The sequence below is a fragment of the Theropithecus gelada genome, chromosome 3 (assembly GCF_003255815.1).
Source record: "Theropithecus gelada isolate Dixy chromosome 3, Tgel_1.0, whole genome shotgun sequence".
Classification (NCBI taxonomy): domain Eukaryota; kingdom Metazoa; phylum Chordata; class Mammalia; order Primates; family Cercopithecidae; genus Theropithecus; species Theropithecus gelada.
The window spans coordinates 145,226,233-145,242,438 of NC_037670.1; the positions used below are offsets into that span (position 1 = coordinate 145,226,233).

At 36.7% G+C, this 16,206-nt stretch overlaps 1 protein-coding gene across 3 annotated transcripts in view; it reads left to right on the plus strand.

Moving 5' to 3' along the window:
* Positions 1-16,206, plus strand: part of KCND2 (potassium voltage-gated channel subfamily D member 2) — a 493,308-nt gene that overhangs the window by 466,339 nt on the left and 10,763 nt on the right. For all 3 annotated transcript variants that reach the window (XM_025379452.1, XM_025379450.1, XM_025379451.1), the window contains exon 2: positions 8,950-9,112. In XM_025379452.1, coding sequence (XP_025235237.1) covers positions 8,950-9,112 — 163 coding nt within the window. The remainder of the gene's footprint in view (positions 1-8,949; positions 9,113-16,206) is intronic.

Here is a 16,206-nt window from a genome sequence, read left to right on the forward strand (position 1 = left end):
TTATGCTGGGCGTTTTGTCTAAGTATTGGAGAGACATTTAGAAAAATTGAGGTGGTGACATGATGTTGGACCTGGGGACAAATAAGAAATCTGGTTCAGAAAAAAAAAGGAGGAGACCTGTATCTCCCCTCACTCCCTGCCATATATATTATTTACCATCAGACCTTTCCCTGAAGGATTTATTTAAGCAATAAATATTTATTGACTTCCAATTATTTGCTCAGCACTGGACAAGGTCTGTGCTAGACCTGGGTTTAAAACAATGACATGATCCTTGACCTCAGTGAATTCATGATCTAGCAAGAGAAGATCAGCCTGTAAAAATCTAATTCTACTCTCTCAGTTGCAAGTAGCATTGAAGGCATAGCAAAGGGAGAGTGGATAATCTTATTGGATAGAGATAAAATTGTCAGGAAGTTTTTAAATAAGAATTGACATTTGAGCTTCATCAATGTAAATTGGAAATTACCCGAAGGATTTATGCAGTAGGAGTGCCAAGAGGAATATTCTGGAACGAACAGTGTTACAAGACATACAGAAATGGAAAGACATAGTACATTCCAGTAATAGAAAGTTATTTGTTCCAGTGAGAATATGGGGTGTATGTGGGTGAGCAGTGGAGGATGAGGTGGCCAAGTCTTAAAGAGCTGTGGTTATCATGCTAAGGAGCTTGGCTTTTTCCTGCAGGTGATGGAGAGACACTGAAGACTTTTATGCAGGAGAATGACATGACCAGACTCACAGATATGTGAGAGTGAAAGGATAGCTCCAGGCAACAAAGAGTAGGAACTCAAAGCAGAGGAAAATATTTCCGGGGGCTCCACAGCTGGGAAAGCCAGTCCCTAGTGGGTTTTTTGTTTGTTTTTAATGTGTACCTCTCAGTAATCAGTTGTACATCTATTTTCATAACTTCTTTAAAAATCATAATTTTAGAAAATGAAGAATAAAGTGTTAAAAGCATGGCTCTGAAAAGCATACTTTGAAAATAAAATATTCTGTAAAGGAGACTATGTAGTCTTTTACTCGTGGCATTCATTTAGGTAAAAAAACACTTCATTAGGACGTTAGGTCAAAATCACATGTTCCATTTATAACCTTTAAAGCCTTCCCATAATCATATAATAGGCTAAAAGCAAGAGAAAAAAATAGGAAACAGGAAAGAATTTGTTTTTTTAAAAAAAGCACAGCTAAAGAACGCAGTCAGTAAGCCCTGCTGAAATCTCACGTTAAGGGCTTAATGTATAAATGTTGAGAATGTTGAGTAGATGTGCTAAAATCATCTTAGTTCTTTCCTTGATTTTTTCTTTTCTATACACAAAACTTAATCCTTTAATTTCACGTAATTTTCACACTAAGGGTCCTAGTTAAGGGTTTCCTATTTAAAATTGTGCCTTAGCATTATCTAGTATTACAGAAAATTACTTATCTTTGTAAAAGAAACACAAAATGCTGTCAGAATTATTTTTGCATCTTTTTGGAAATAACTTGAAAATAGATAATGTATGAAATTTGTGGGGTACGGGTCAACTATTTCCAGAGGAATAAGATGCCCAAAATATATCCTAAATATTGCATGTGTGCAGGCAAAGATAAGGAATCGGTACAGGCAATTTACTGGAAATACTTTTCTCGCTCTCAGCTTGTGAAAACCAGCAAAGACCTGGTTTGTTTCCAAACTTTCATTTAGGTTTTTATGCCCCCTAGTGGGTATTCTGTATTTCTGCAATTATAAAATAATGCTGATATTTTTCAGCAATTCCTTCGTGCATTGTGAGTTCAGACTCTTTATGTTGGCAATATTTAACATTGATATTCCTGTAAGTATCTTAAGTATTCAACTTAAGAGTTTTAAACATTATTGGGGCTGTAACACTTTGGATAATTTAATAATAGCTGTGAAAACACTTTTCATGAAAACGCATATGAAAACATATAGTATCATGGATTTCCCTGACTCCCTTGAATTTATCCACACATTCCTTGAAGGTGCATAGACTCCGAGGTAAAAATCTCTAATTAGGGTGTGGAATCTTCTAGTTTCCGCTTTCATTTAGTGGGCGCTAATTAAGATTATTAACGCTCTGAATAGTGGAAAGAGATTGTTTTAAATACACTGTTAAAAGAACAGTAGCTCATAATTTGGCTGAAACAGGAAATAACACAGAGTACTTTAAACAACTATATTACATTAGGTGATCCAAAAAAAAATGTTCTTGGGCTTTCCTGCAGAGGTGAGATCGTATAGGAATTGATTCTCCAGGCAAGAGAGGTGGAGACAAAATCAAGGAAACTTTTTAGGCAACTATTGATTTTAAAATGTCAAAGAGAAATCTGCCTATTGTGAAGTAATACCAGAGTCCCTCTGGCAAACAAGTTCAATACCACAAGCAGGTGTTATGTAACAACACTCAAAAAAAGGTCATTTGCTATTTGCAAACATTATAGCTACTATAAAAATCATCCATCAAACTGTGATCCTTCTAGAATATCAAGCTGATGGCAGAAAATCCATGAATAACATAGATACTCACCCTAAGGGGTAGAATTACTAGTTACAAAGTGATCCAGCTTCCAGGTCTGAATAAATTCTTTCTTAGACCTCTCAGACTAACACTCTGGTCAAAGAGAAAAATTCAAGGGATACATCAATAATTTAAATGCGCATAGATGTACACACATAATCAACTAACGGCTTTCACCGGGACATTATATACATGACTTACTTTCATCTAACTTTTTAAAGGATACCTGCTTTTCAAATACTTACACCCCAAATACTGATTCATGTCCCATATGAGTTTATTTTAATTATTGTAGTAGTTGAAATGCAGTGTTTTTTTGAACCAGCAACTGCCCTACACAATGTACAGAATGCTCCTGAACTTCTGGGCACCTGCACAGGATCTGTTCATTCGTTCTATTCCTTATACCTAGTAATTTACAATGTTTCCTTGTAAAAAATGAAAAAGAATGTGAGAGATTGAGTTACAGTAACCATCAAGGTTTATTTTAAAATCAGCATTTTCTTCCTGTTGTACAAGGATATCTTCTGTCTTCATGATTATTTATCAATTACATGACTTTTGTTTTCTCTTTTAGTATGTGTGGGACATACTTTCAGAGGTGGAAAGTCATGCATTAGCTGTGGAGATTTGCCTTATATAACATTTGTACTCTATCAAATGAACATACATTTATACCCATCAAATAAAAAGAGAAAAAAAATAGAAACTATGTGAATAGGACTAGGAAGCTAACAGTACTGTTTGAAGATGGTGTAAGAAAATTCAGGGAAATATTTCTCCATTTGAGATATAAAGACAGCCACACTTTAGTCATGCAACTTCTGAAGAAATACTAGACAGGGAAAAATGTAGTAAGATATCAGTGAAATTTGGTTTATAATGAATTATGTTTTAAAATTATGTACATTTTCAATCTATCAATATTACCTGATAAATAGGAAGATGGATAGATGGATGAATGGATGCATTGTCTGCCTGAATTAATCAGATTTCACCAGATTTAGCATTAAGTAGAGTGCATGCCAAATTCAAGAACTTTGCATGAAACTTTTCAATAATATTTGAGACTGAAATATTTAATAGCCAAAAATTAAATCTCTTCTGAGGAATTGGTCTTCCATCCAAAATAATCTTCAATATTTGGCAAAATATAAAATTTTAGCCAGTATTTTTGGGAAGTATGCAAATTTAGAATTAACATTTTTATGCAAAGGGCACTTCCATATTGTACCTTTTTAACTGATATAAGGAGGAAAGGGAGCGGTAAACATGAGGTCTGGCAGATGTCCAGGGTGAAAAAAGAGCAGAAAGAAACTGGTGGCTCTACTGACATAGTAAATATAGGAGAAAGAAAGAAAACTTGGAAGCGGGAGAGAGTAGAAAGAGTATGAGGGGCCAGGCACAGTGGCTCACACTTGTAATCCCAGCACTTTGGGAGGCCGATCTTTGGATCACCGATCACAAAGTCAGGAGATCAAGACCATCCTGACCAACACGGTGAAACTCTGTCTCTACTAAAAATGCAAGAATTAGCTGGGTGTGGTGGCATGTGCCTATAATCCCAGCTACTCGGGAGGCTGAGGCACGAGAATTGCTTGAACCCAGGAGGCAGAGGTTGCAGTGAGCCAAGATGGCACCACTGCACTCCAGCGTGGCAACAGAGTGAGACTCCGTCTCAAAAAAAAAAAGAAGAAAAGAAAGAGTAGTATGGAGAAAAGTTTCCTTTCAATTAACAAAGTTCAAGTTGCTGTATTATCTAAAATATTTGATAGTTATTCTCTCATGATATATTCTCTTGTTTCCTTCTAACTTTTTTTTTTTTTTTTTAATTTTGAGATGGAGTCTCGCTCTTGTTACCCAGGCTGGTGTGCAATGGCGCAATCTGGGCTCATTGCAACCTCTGCCTCCTGGGTTGAAGCAATTCTCCTGCCTCAACCTCCCAAATAGCTAGGATTACAGGCATGTGCCACCACGCCTGGCTAACTCTGTATTTGTAGTAGAGACGGGGGTTCTCCATGTTGGTCAGGCTGGTCTTGAACTCCTGACCTCAGATGATCCACCAGTCTCTGCCTCCCAAAGTGCTGGGATTATAGCTGTGAGCCATCGCACCCAGCCTCCTTCTTACTTTTCTGTGAATTCATTCTTTATCTTATTAGACTTTAGGGGCTCCTCATAGTCTTTTAATCAATCTTATTAAATACAGAAAAAATATATATATGAATATAAACCCCACATATATGTCATGTTTCGGTGTAACTTTTTTTGGGAAATGATTTTTCAAAGACTGAATACATAATATAAAATTCTGAAGAAAAACAGAAAGAACGAAATAAATAATCCTACTGGGCTTAGCATAAATTTACAAATAAGGAGTCAGGAAAAATGAGATGTATTTTTTTACATTGAATGTAAGTAATAAAGTACCAACAGGAAACCAAGTTGCCTAGGATATAAATAATCATTAAAAAGTGGCAGTATTTTAGAAACACTTAAGCTTTCAGTGATCATTTCACCACGGTAAGTGTCACTTCGCAATATAAGCTTTCTATTCTAAGCCTTTCTTCCACAGAATTTCAGAGAGATGTGATTCCTGAGGTGTATAATGCGTTTTTGCATGCTAGTTAGAAGATATTTTGTTAAACAAAGAAAAGCAGCTGGTTTTGCCAATGAGATATATCCCATCCCTAGCAGATTCTATGCTCAAATACAAGTTTGCAGATAAACATTACCCATTTTCATTTCTCCAGGTCACTCCTAAATGAGAAGAGAGACAAAATGAGTAATGTAAAAACAGACATGAATCATACTATATTTTTTGCTCTTCTCCAACATATTCAAATAGTGAGATACGCTTAAAATATTACAAATATCAACAGCAGTCAACTTTAAACTGGTAAAATGGAGCAGGGAGAAGGATAGAAGGAGTAATGTAAATTGTACCAAGGAGTATGAGGAAGCAGGCAGCTGGTGTTCCATGGGAACCAGCCAAGGGCTCAGGCTGTCCTTACATGAGAATTTGCAGGACAGCCTGGACTGTCTTAGCACCCCTGCCTGTTCTACTTCCTTGTACTCTCTTACTATCTCCTCTGCTTTATCTCACAACAGCAGAGCCTTGAAGACCATCCTAACTGGCTATAATGTGAGGAAACTCTGTGTCTCTACCCAAGAGTGTAAACGTGAGAGAAGATGTACCCATTGATGAACACTTCGTGCCCCCTTCCTCTTCTCACCATAATCATTGCAGTCCTGCTTAGTCCTTGCAAATACTCACCTGTGCTTTCTCAGTTGTGAAGGAATGTTGGATTATAAAACAAAGATGGTAGAGCTAAAAAATAAGTATTTTATTTTATGTCGATTACCACAGCTTTATGACACGAAGCTTCTCTTATGTATCTGAAACCTCTTTTCCCTTATGGATCCTACTAGACTGTGAATTTGCTGCCTTTCAACAAACTGGTGTATCTCTTTACTTTTTGTAATTTTCTCTAATAATTGCAACTATTCTGAGCTTGCCTATCCTATGACATAGTGAACCAAGAATACAAAAATTAAATAATAAATAATGACTTTTAAAAGTCTTTCAAGGGCAGGAGAAAGTATATGATGGATTCACTTAGCTATTTTATATATTGATATTTTAAAAGGCTTACTTCAATTACATGGACTCAGTACTTGTCTTCTTTAGCCATAATAAATAATTAAGTTTTTATTAAAAATCAAATCTCTTTTTTAAAAGCCGTGTGTGTGTGTGTATGCGCGCGTGTACCTGCGTGTGTGTGTGTGTCTGTGTGTGTGCCTTCTCTGGGGCCTACTGCATAATCAATGCAAAGGGGAAAAGCACTGTGTATCAAATATGGCTGGACATTCAATGGGAACTGTGACAGATACATAATTTCTCTCATATGTACACAGCATTGTATAAAAAGGAGTTGACCTTCCAATCCCACTGACCTATCTCTATAGTAAGAATTTCCCCAAGACTTTTAAAAATCATCTTCTAAATTCCTTTAGTTTTCACTGTTTCTTCACTAACATAACCTTTAGATTATAATTTAGCTTCCCAGATAGAAGGAGATCATGTTTTATATGAACACAGCATTCTGGTTCTTAGGTTATTATTTTTGTACTATAAATTAATACTGTCATTCTGGTGCCAAAGCCTTGTGGGAACTTTAGCTATGTTAAATTAGCTCAACTGCTGATCACCCACAAACACCAACAGGAATGAGTATCTGAGTCTTCAACGCAAAGGACCAGAGCTCAGAATAGGGTCACTAAATGTCGCACTAGATAGTATCACCTTCTGTCTCTCTCAAGTTTTTCTTCAGCCGATTCCTCTCCATCTCCATATTGGCACACATATGTTTTCCCACAAAACAATGTTAGAGTGACTATTGCCTAGGCTACCTCTCAAGATACAATATAACCCCAAGTCCTCCTAAACTCCCTTGAGTATGGAATCTAGTATGTGAGTTCCTTCGAGCCCTGTCTCTCAGGATTACACTCTCTGAGCATTGAGCTCTCCAAAGCCCCAGAATGAGCGTGGAATAGTTGGAGCTCAGACACAGCTGGGTAACTTCTGCAACAATAAGATGGAAAGAACTCCTCATTGTCCCCTGCCCCAGGAGTGCACTCTTAGACAGTCTCCATCAGTAAAGAAGAGAAAATGTATTCATTCAAGTAGGAGCTGGCCTTATGCTCACGAAACACAAAGTAGAACAGCTCCTGCTTTAGCAAGTTTACATTCTAATGTCAGTAGGGTGGATGAGGAGTGAAAAAATAGATCAATAAATAAGAAAATGTTACTTGTTAATAAGTACTCTGAAGATAATCAAATGAGGAAATGTTATAGAGAATGATTAGGGAAGACAGTAAGACTACTGTGAATTAGGTGGCCAGAAAATCACTTGGATGGAGACATTTAAATGACACCCTGAATAATCACCATCTGGGGGCTGCACACAAAACAGAAGGCCAGATGGCCAGTGTGGCCAGAGGCCAGTGAGCTTGGTGAAAGGTGGTGTAAAATATAGGCAGGAACTAAATGAGGTAGGCCCTTGGAGGCAAAACTGAGGAGTTTGGATTTATTTCAGTTTCAAGTCCATTTCAGGGTTTAAACAACATAGCAGTCGTCTAATCTCCATTTCTAAAACCAAAATTCTGGCTGCTATGTTGGTATGAATTGTAAAGTGGTAAATGTAGAAAAGAGAGTCAGTTAAGAAGCTATATCTATGGCTCTGGCAAGAAATGACCATGGTTTGGTTTACTGTCATAAAGAGGCTTGAATGGGATACAATTTGGTTTGCCCAGAGACAACAAGACCAGCTAAGAGATGAAATGTTGATACTGGCAATTAAGTTGATGGCTCTTCCAGTTTTGGTATGAACAACTGCATGGTGGTGGTTCTGTTTAATTATAGGTGGCAGACTTGTGGGAGGAAAAGATTTGAGAGAGGCAGAGGAAGCTAGGGAAATAAGAGTTCCATTTTGTCTGATTTAAATTTTAATGGGTTCTTAGGCATCCAGGGGTAGAAACAATCAGACCAGACCACTCGAGATGTGAATCTGGTTTTCAGGAGAGACATCATGGCTGTCAATATAAGTCAGAGCGTCAGCTGCATAGAGATAGTTTTAAGGTATGAGATTGGACAAAGTCACATAGGAAGTGGGTTTATATGGAGAAGATAAGACGACTGAAGACGGAGACCTAAAGTACTCTAAGGTTTAGAAATCAGATAAGGGGAAAGGAGGCAGAAAAAAGGATGGAGAAGTGGTAGCCAATGAGGTAGAAGGGAGAATAAGAATATTTGCTAATACTAAAGCCAAGAATAAAAGGAGTCTTTCAAGGAGAGAATAGTCAACTAATAAGCTACAAATGAGAGATTGAGTTAGATTTTTATGGAGAAATGGCCATTAGATTTCACAAGTGAAGGTTAATGGGGGCCTTGAAAAGTTTATTTTTTAAATGATGACATCTGGTGAAAGGAATGTGATGTGCTACTTTTTCTACTTAAATTTCATAACCAACTAAATGTTGGAAAAAAACTAAGTGGAAAATTGTGTTATCCAGACTATAAATTTCAGCATAGAATTATTGAGTATTAAATAAATGTAAAGAACTTTGTCACAGCGTATAAAGGAAAAATTGAAGAGCTATCATTACATCATCTGACTTAACATATTTTCCAATCAAAAAGATTCCTTAATGTTAGAATCATTTTCTACAAGGTTGAAAGGTAATTTTTATATTCAGATATTTATAATTTCTGACATTAACATCTGAAGCCATGTATATTGTAGTCACAAAGTAGAAATAGACATGTCTAAAAAATAATTTGACTTAAAGCAAAAAATTATTAGTTTCAGGTAGAAATGTCTTTCTGTGACTTAAAACAATATATGTATTTTTTTTTTCGTTAACTCAGGTATGGTGACATGGTGCCAAAAACCATAGCAGGGAAGATTTTTGGTTCTATCTGTTCGCTGAGTGGGGTCTTGGTCATTGCTCTACCCGTTCCGGTGATTGTATCGAACTTCAGTCGTATCTACCACCAGAATCAACGAGCAGACAAACGAAGGGCACAGAAGGTGCGTATTCAGCTCTATGCAACCATAGTTTAGCACTTCCCACTTTTTATAATGAGCTTTAGTATTTCTTAACGGTTATTCAGTGCTCTGGATTGGTCAGTATGTGCATCAATCAGGACCGAGTAGGTTATTCTACACTAAAAAGAAGCCTAACATCTCAGTGGCTTAAAACAATAAGCAATATTTCTGAATCATGCTACAAGTCCATTACTTGTCTAGAGAATAGAGAGTCCATCTTGACAGTGTGCTTCTGCAGTCTCCAGGAGGAGTAAAGGGCACGATGAATCACACACTGCTTCCTAATGCCCCTCCTGGAAGTGGTTTGAGTCACTTTCTCGTCTATTGCATTAACCAAAGCAAACCACACAGCAGTGTCTAATTTCGAAGTGGGCAGGAAAATACAATTCTACTATGGGGCCAGAAGCAGAAAATAAGAAATATTTGATGAACAGCACTAATGACAGTAGCAAAATCAGAAACAGATTCTTGGCAAATTTTATTAAAATCAGATTTCTAGATCTGATTCACTGAGTCTGTATCTATTAAGGGTCAAGCTGGTTCTAGTAGATGAGGGTTATTAAAGGGCACCAAAATGTGTCTCAGATATTTTACACAGTTGACACAGGAAGTAATCTGATCATCTGTAGCTGAGTTTTATTCTCGTCCTAGCAGCTTACCGTTTGTTTGAACTTCATGCCAGGTAATAAATCCCTCAAGAATAAGCATAGTGTACACTCAACTATAAAATGGAGAAAATAATAAACAGTAAGATTAAGATTATATACAAGTATATGTAAATTTATATAACCACATCATATTATAAATATTTAATGTTTACTTGTGGTTTGTATGTGCCAGACATTAGCCTAACGTTTTTCACAAAAGAATTCATATGTTAAAAGACAAACCTTAGCCAAATTAAATTGAAAACTTTAATTGAGCAAAGAACAATTCATGAATTGGGCAGCCTTTCAAGCCAGAGTAAGCACAGAAATTCCAGCACAGCCACATGGTAGAAAAAGATTTACAGGCAGTAAAAGGAAAGTGACAATCAGAAAACAAAAGTGAGGTACAGAAACAGTTGTAATGATTATAGCTCAGCGTTTGCCTTATTTGAACACCATTGGAGCAGTTGGCCCCCTTTGATTGGCCAAAACTCAGTGGTTGGCACAAGAGTGGGTTACAGTCTGTTTACTCCTCCATTTAAGGTACAGTTCACTATGCATAGAGAAACCTTTAGGCTAAATTTAAAATATGTAAGGAGGCAACTTTAGGCTAAACTTGAGTCAACACATACAACCTTCACGAAAACTCTAGTAGTTAGTTACCATTATTATCCTCATTTTATAGATAGGAATTCTCCAGTATTCCCAAATTAAGCAATTGTAAGGTCACATACCTGTTCAATTGGAGATCCACCACTCCATCCAAGCTAGTCTGGCTCCCAGGCTCATACACACAAACACTATGATAAGGTGCCGCTCAGAAAAGCTATGTAAATGTTATCATACTTCCCTTCCCCAATCCTTGTCAAAATAGTCACCTTGAGAGGCAGGGCCCTTGTTGCTTAGAAACAATCTTGGAAATCTCTTCTGTAGTTTCCTTTGGGCTTATGGCACTGTATTTCCAGTATTCTTCATGGTCATTATATCTTTGTCCTTTAAGGATAGATTCATTTTTTTAAAAACATCCAAAACCATTCATAATCGTGACTAAAGTGGATGCACAACCTGGGTGATGTGTTACAACTACAAAATACCATGAGAGGCTTTGGTGTAGTTATTCACTGGCTTTGTAGGTAATTCCAGAACAGGATCTTAAACACGCATATGAACAATGTCAGCCTCTTAAGTAAAGTATACAATCTCATGAAGTAAGTCTTTGGAAAGTTCTAGTTAATCAGTGTGGCCACACAGCATATTTGTCCAGAGAACTAATTTATGCCCATTGTCAAAGATCTTCCTTTAGCAAAGAATCACTTTTCCAAGTCCTGTAGTTACTTGCTTTATGGAACTCTTCATTTTTGGACGAATGCCTAGTCTTTAATTATTACAGAGAAGAGTTAGAAATAGTCCAGTCAACATGGATATAGAGAACTGATCATCTAATGAATAGGGAGGAGTAGAAAAAGGCACCCTCTGGACAGTTGTAGTCTTTGTAGGGAATACATACTCTTGGCAAGCAGAGGTAAAGGGGTTTCAGCCACAACTGACCCCACCACCAAGGACCTTCAAGCACCACAGTCGTGACACTGCCCATACAGTCCAGTCCCTCCACTGGGTACAATTGCTCATTGTCTAAAGTAACAGGATCCTACCAAAAGTTTAACCTTCAACCACCCATCTATCTCCATTCTAGACATTTCTCCTTTAGTATAAGAGCCAACTATATGAAAACTATAGGAAGCACAAATCTAAATTTCTGATAAACCAATTTCCCAAATACCTGTATTTCTTCAGAGTTTGTCATCTGCAACAAAAAAATCAATAAAGAAAACCTTAGAGTATTTTAGAAGCCTTTTGGTCTACTAAATATTAAATACTAAAATACATTTAGAAATCAAAAGTAAGTTGGCCGGGCGCGGTGGCTCAGGCCTGTAATCCCAGCACTTTGGGAGGCCGAGACGGGTGGATCACAAGATCAGGAGATCGAGACCATCCTGGCTAACACAGTGAAACCCCGTCTCTACTAAAAAATACAAAAAACTAGCCGGGCGAGGTGGTGGGCGCCTGTAGTCCCAGCTACTCGGGAGGCTGAGGCAGGAGAATGGCGTAAACCCGGGAGGCGGAGCTTGCAGTGAGCTGAGATCCGGCCACTGCACTGCAGCCTGGGCGACAGAGCGAGACTCCGTCTCAAAAAAAAAAAAAAAAAAAAGAAATCAAAAGTAAGTAATGTGACATTCTAAAAGTACACTAGTTGAAAAGTATATTTTGTGAATGCTTTTAGGAATCTTTAAAATATTTGCTATATTTTTAGTTTCTGCCATAATGCAATGAATTTTACAAAGTTTTACTATTAGAAAAATTGCATTAATAAAGTCAAATATAATAACCAAGTATAATATGTCCAGTATGTAGACTGTGACCAATAAACTGAACATAATCTTCTAAGAAAGAACAGTTTGGATATGAACTAAATAAGTTACCAAAGGATGTTTCCTATTTTCCTTCCCAAGAGATTAGGGGGAAAAAAAAAAAACAGAACAAATGCCCATTAGGCTAAGACAGTTTAAATTTATCTGGGACTGGGCTATGTGCGAAATATTAAAGTTATGCAAAAATAACCAACTAATTCAGTCAAGTAAACATTCAATTCAGTAAAAACATCAGTCCAGCTAATAAAAGTAATGTTACAAAATGGTTTTTTTAGACCATATTTTTGTTGTTTAATTCAATTGCCACGTCAAGACCAAGCAAAAGCACGAAATAGACACAGTATTAATTTGAGAACACTCCCATCATCACCATCAGAAATACTTTCCTTCTTCTAGGTTCTTCCATTTGCAATACTCTTCCTGCTTTTGCTACCCGCTCGTGCTGTTTACAGGGAATACATCGTTTACCCCATTTCTATCAATCATTGATAAAGTCTTAACTAAATCCCAGCCCTTTTTCTGCTTAGCCCTGCCATCTCCAGGATTAACCAAGTTCTGGACCTAGGAATATTGCACTGTCTGCTACTGACTTCTTTCCTCTCTTTTTATTGTTGTTTGGTACTAACTTGTCTCATTTCTAGCACATACTGACATGCTGGTGGATATAGGCCTAAACTGTGACACCTCTCCTCCACTCCCACCCTTGGTAATTGTATTTTAATAGATTTATTGATTCTCTTAGTTAGTCTATAAATATTTACTGAGTAGAATGTATTAGCCAAAATAAAGCTAGATTAATGCAATGACAAGGGGAAGGTTGATATTTTGAAGCAGCTCATTTAAAATATGGATCACATCACCTAATCATCTGCATACTCACAGGCTAACCTGTGAGTAATTATCACATAATAATCATAGTAGTAATTATAGTTATAATTTAATAATACAAATTGCAACAACAAAACCCCTCACTAGTTTCTAGAATGTCCCAGGTGTTTTATATCTGTTTTTTGTAACATTCACAATCAACTTGCAAAGGAAGTATACTATTTCCATTTTACAGATAACTTTCTCATGCTCACAAACCTAGTGATTAAAGTCCAAGGCAAAAAAAGTCTAGTATTATTTGAACTATTAATGTTTTAGGATATTCCTATAGATAATTCTAAATGCAGTGAGAAGTTTAGAATCAATGAGCCAATGTATGGTGTAATATTTTTAATTTTCACATTAAAATTCTCACATTGACTTAGAAAGGTACTAACCATATGTAATCTGCCATTTATCATACCCTGCTAGGGTGGTTTTCAAAGTTTAGAATCATCTGAAAAAGAAAAAAAAAAAAAAAAAGATTGTTGAGCCCTACTCCCAAAACATCAGACTCTGTAGTTTTGGATTAGAACCTGAACATTTGCTAATAAATTCCCAGGTGATGAGGTGATGCTGATATTGCCATTTGGGAGACCACATTTTGAGAACCACTGCCTAGTACATTCAGCAATGTCCAAATGAAAGATTTTTTTTTAGGTAGAATAATGAAAAAGCAAGAAATAACTACTTGCTAGAACCTGAGAGTAATCTCTTAGGCTATCTACTATTAAAAACAAAATTACGCAGCTCCTAATTCCACCCAAGAATTTGGTCACAGATGCCCTCCTATATTCTCTTTCAGTTCTCACCCCTTCCAACATGGAATCCTCTTGCAGACCTCTCTTTGCTTAGCCTCTTCCACTGACCCAAATCCCAGCCTTTTTCTGCTTAGCCCTGCCATCTCCAGGAATAACCAAGTTCTGGACCTAGGAATATTGCACTGTCTGCCACTGACTTCTTTCCTCTCTTTTTATTGTTGTTTGGTGCTAACTTGTCTCATTTCTAGCACAGTTATTTTTTCTTAGCAAGTAAAAAGATTCCAATAAATGTCTTAAACTTCTAAGAGATGATAAAGTTTAATATGCTACCTCCACCTGAGGCATTTTACTAACCTTTAAATGAAAGAAACAACTGTAAGCAAAATTTCCAGAATGCATGTTACAGAGAGTGTGGGGGCAAGCATTTGAGGAGTAAGGAATTACCAACGAGAAACACCTTCTTTACCTCACTTTTAAGGCTGCCTAGGATACCTTTATTTTTCAAAATATTTTGTGATTTGGTAACAAGAGGGCCCAATAACTTCCTTTAATCTACCTCATACCTCATCTAGAAATGACTGACGATGTAAGGAAATCAGTGTCTCGGCTGTGTTTGGCTTATAGATCCTTCTCAGATTGACTTCCACCATCTGTTCCACACATACACTGTAAAGTTTATGTCACTTGGTGTAATTAAAAAACAATCTACTTGATAAAACCCATTGTGTTCCACGGCATTCTAACCTGTACTTCACAATACAAGATTTCTATGTCAAATTAGTTTGAGGAAACTTGCAGACTATATATCCCTGTTCTCCTCACAGTAATCATCCACAATGTCATATGTTGTGAGGAACCCAAGAGCAAAGAAACCTGTTTAACACCTCAGCATTTCCCAGCCTTTTCTTGACCACAGAATCAGTCCTTTGCTTCATCTGATTGATTTAGATTTTACTTTTGACACTTACGAATTCCTTGGAACCAACTTTGAGAAATCCTGCTAAGATTAGAAGATTAGACAAAAAACTGCAGCTATGAAGAATCAGGATGCATAGGAAGAATATGTTTATGAGACAGACAACTTTTCTCCAAACACTATCACCATTTAAGGCAAATAAATTATTTGAAAATAACTATAATGCTTTTTTTACACTGAAAATGTAAACCTTGCTTTAATTAAAATTTAAGAAGTCTCCTACTTTTCATACAGCTAAGATAAAGTACTTACTGAAACTTTTCTCTAACTTCCATATTATTTGCTGATACTTTGCCGTGCCAGAAGTTGTATGTTCTAAAAGGGTCAGGGGTAAGAGACTGAAAGGAATACATTTGTTTTTACCAGCAGATGGCTTTCTTTTAACCTCCCAATTACATAATCGGCGCTGCCAAGATTGTCATACTGAGAGGGTCAGAAGTAAAATGATTTTCTAAAATATCTTTGTAAAATAATTTCCCTCAATTACCGGCTGGAACCAAAGAGATAATCACAAGTCATAAAGGCTAGTATTCAACAGGCATTTGTTGTGGTGCTCCACAAGACCAATTAAACCAATTAACTCCTATGGAATTGTAGTCGGGTCAAAGAAAAGCCATGATTGAAATTGAGATGGGAAGTTATTTTTCTAACACAGTGCATGACTTAGCATAAATGGATAGTCTGTCTCTAAAGCAACTTCTTTTTTGTCCCTAAGCCCAGAACTACTTCTACAGTAGTGTTTTCCACCATATGTAGGCTTACCATTACATGATGAGAAATGTATGCCATTTTATTTTGCTGGACAGTATTTTTGGTTAATCTATATGTTTCCTTAATAAAAGAAAACAGTATCACCCAATGCTGCTGCTGAATGCTTAGAGAATGAAGGGAGGGAGGAAGGAAGGAGTCGGGAGTCTGGAGTAGAAAGGCAATGAATGTTCCAGGAGACTAAAAAGACTTTAAGACTGAAATTTCAACAATAATCCCTTTTTGGAAACAAATATATGAATTGCTTATTTCTGAATTATTAGGATAATTCTGAGTCATTTCCAAGTGTCCTTGTCACTTGCTATTGTTTTACTGCGTCTGGTCTGAAATCCTGAAATTGCTGCCCAACTTTTGAAGTTAAAAATTTTCTACCTTCCAACTTCATTCTCTACTATTGTGTTAGTATTTTGAGTGATCTAAACATTATGTTTCCAACAAAGAGTGAAATTTGTCTAATTTTCTCATCATTTATAAGCATGATCTTTGTACAAAGTATATTATTTTAACCTGGAGTCAGCACACAGGAAGAATAAATTTAGGAAGGAAGGGAGGAAGGGTGGTGTTAAAGACAGATGATATCTTAATGCGATTTTGAGAACTTCAAACATCTCAGTGCTACTCTCAAATG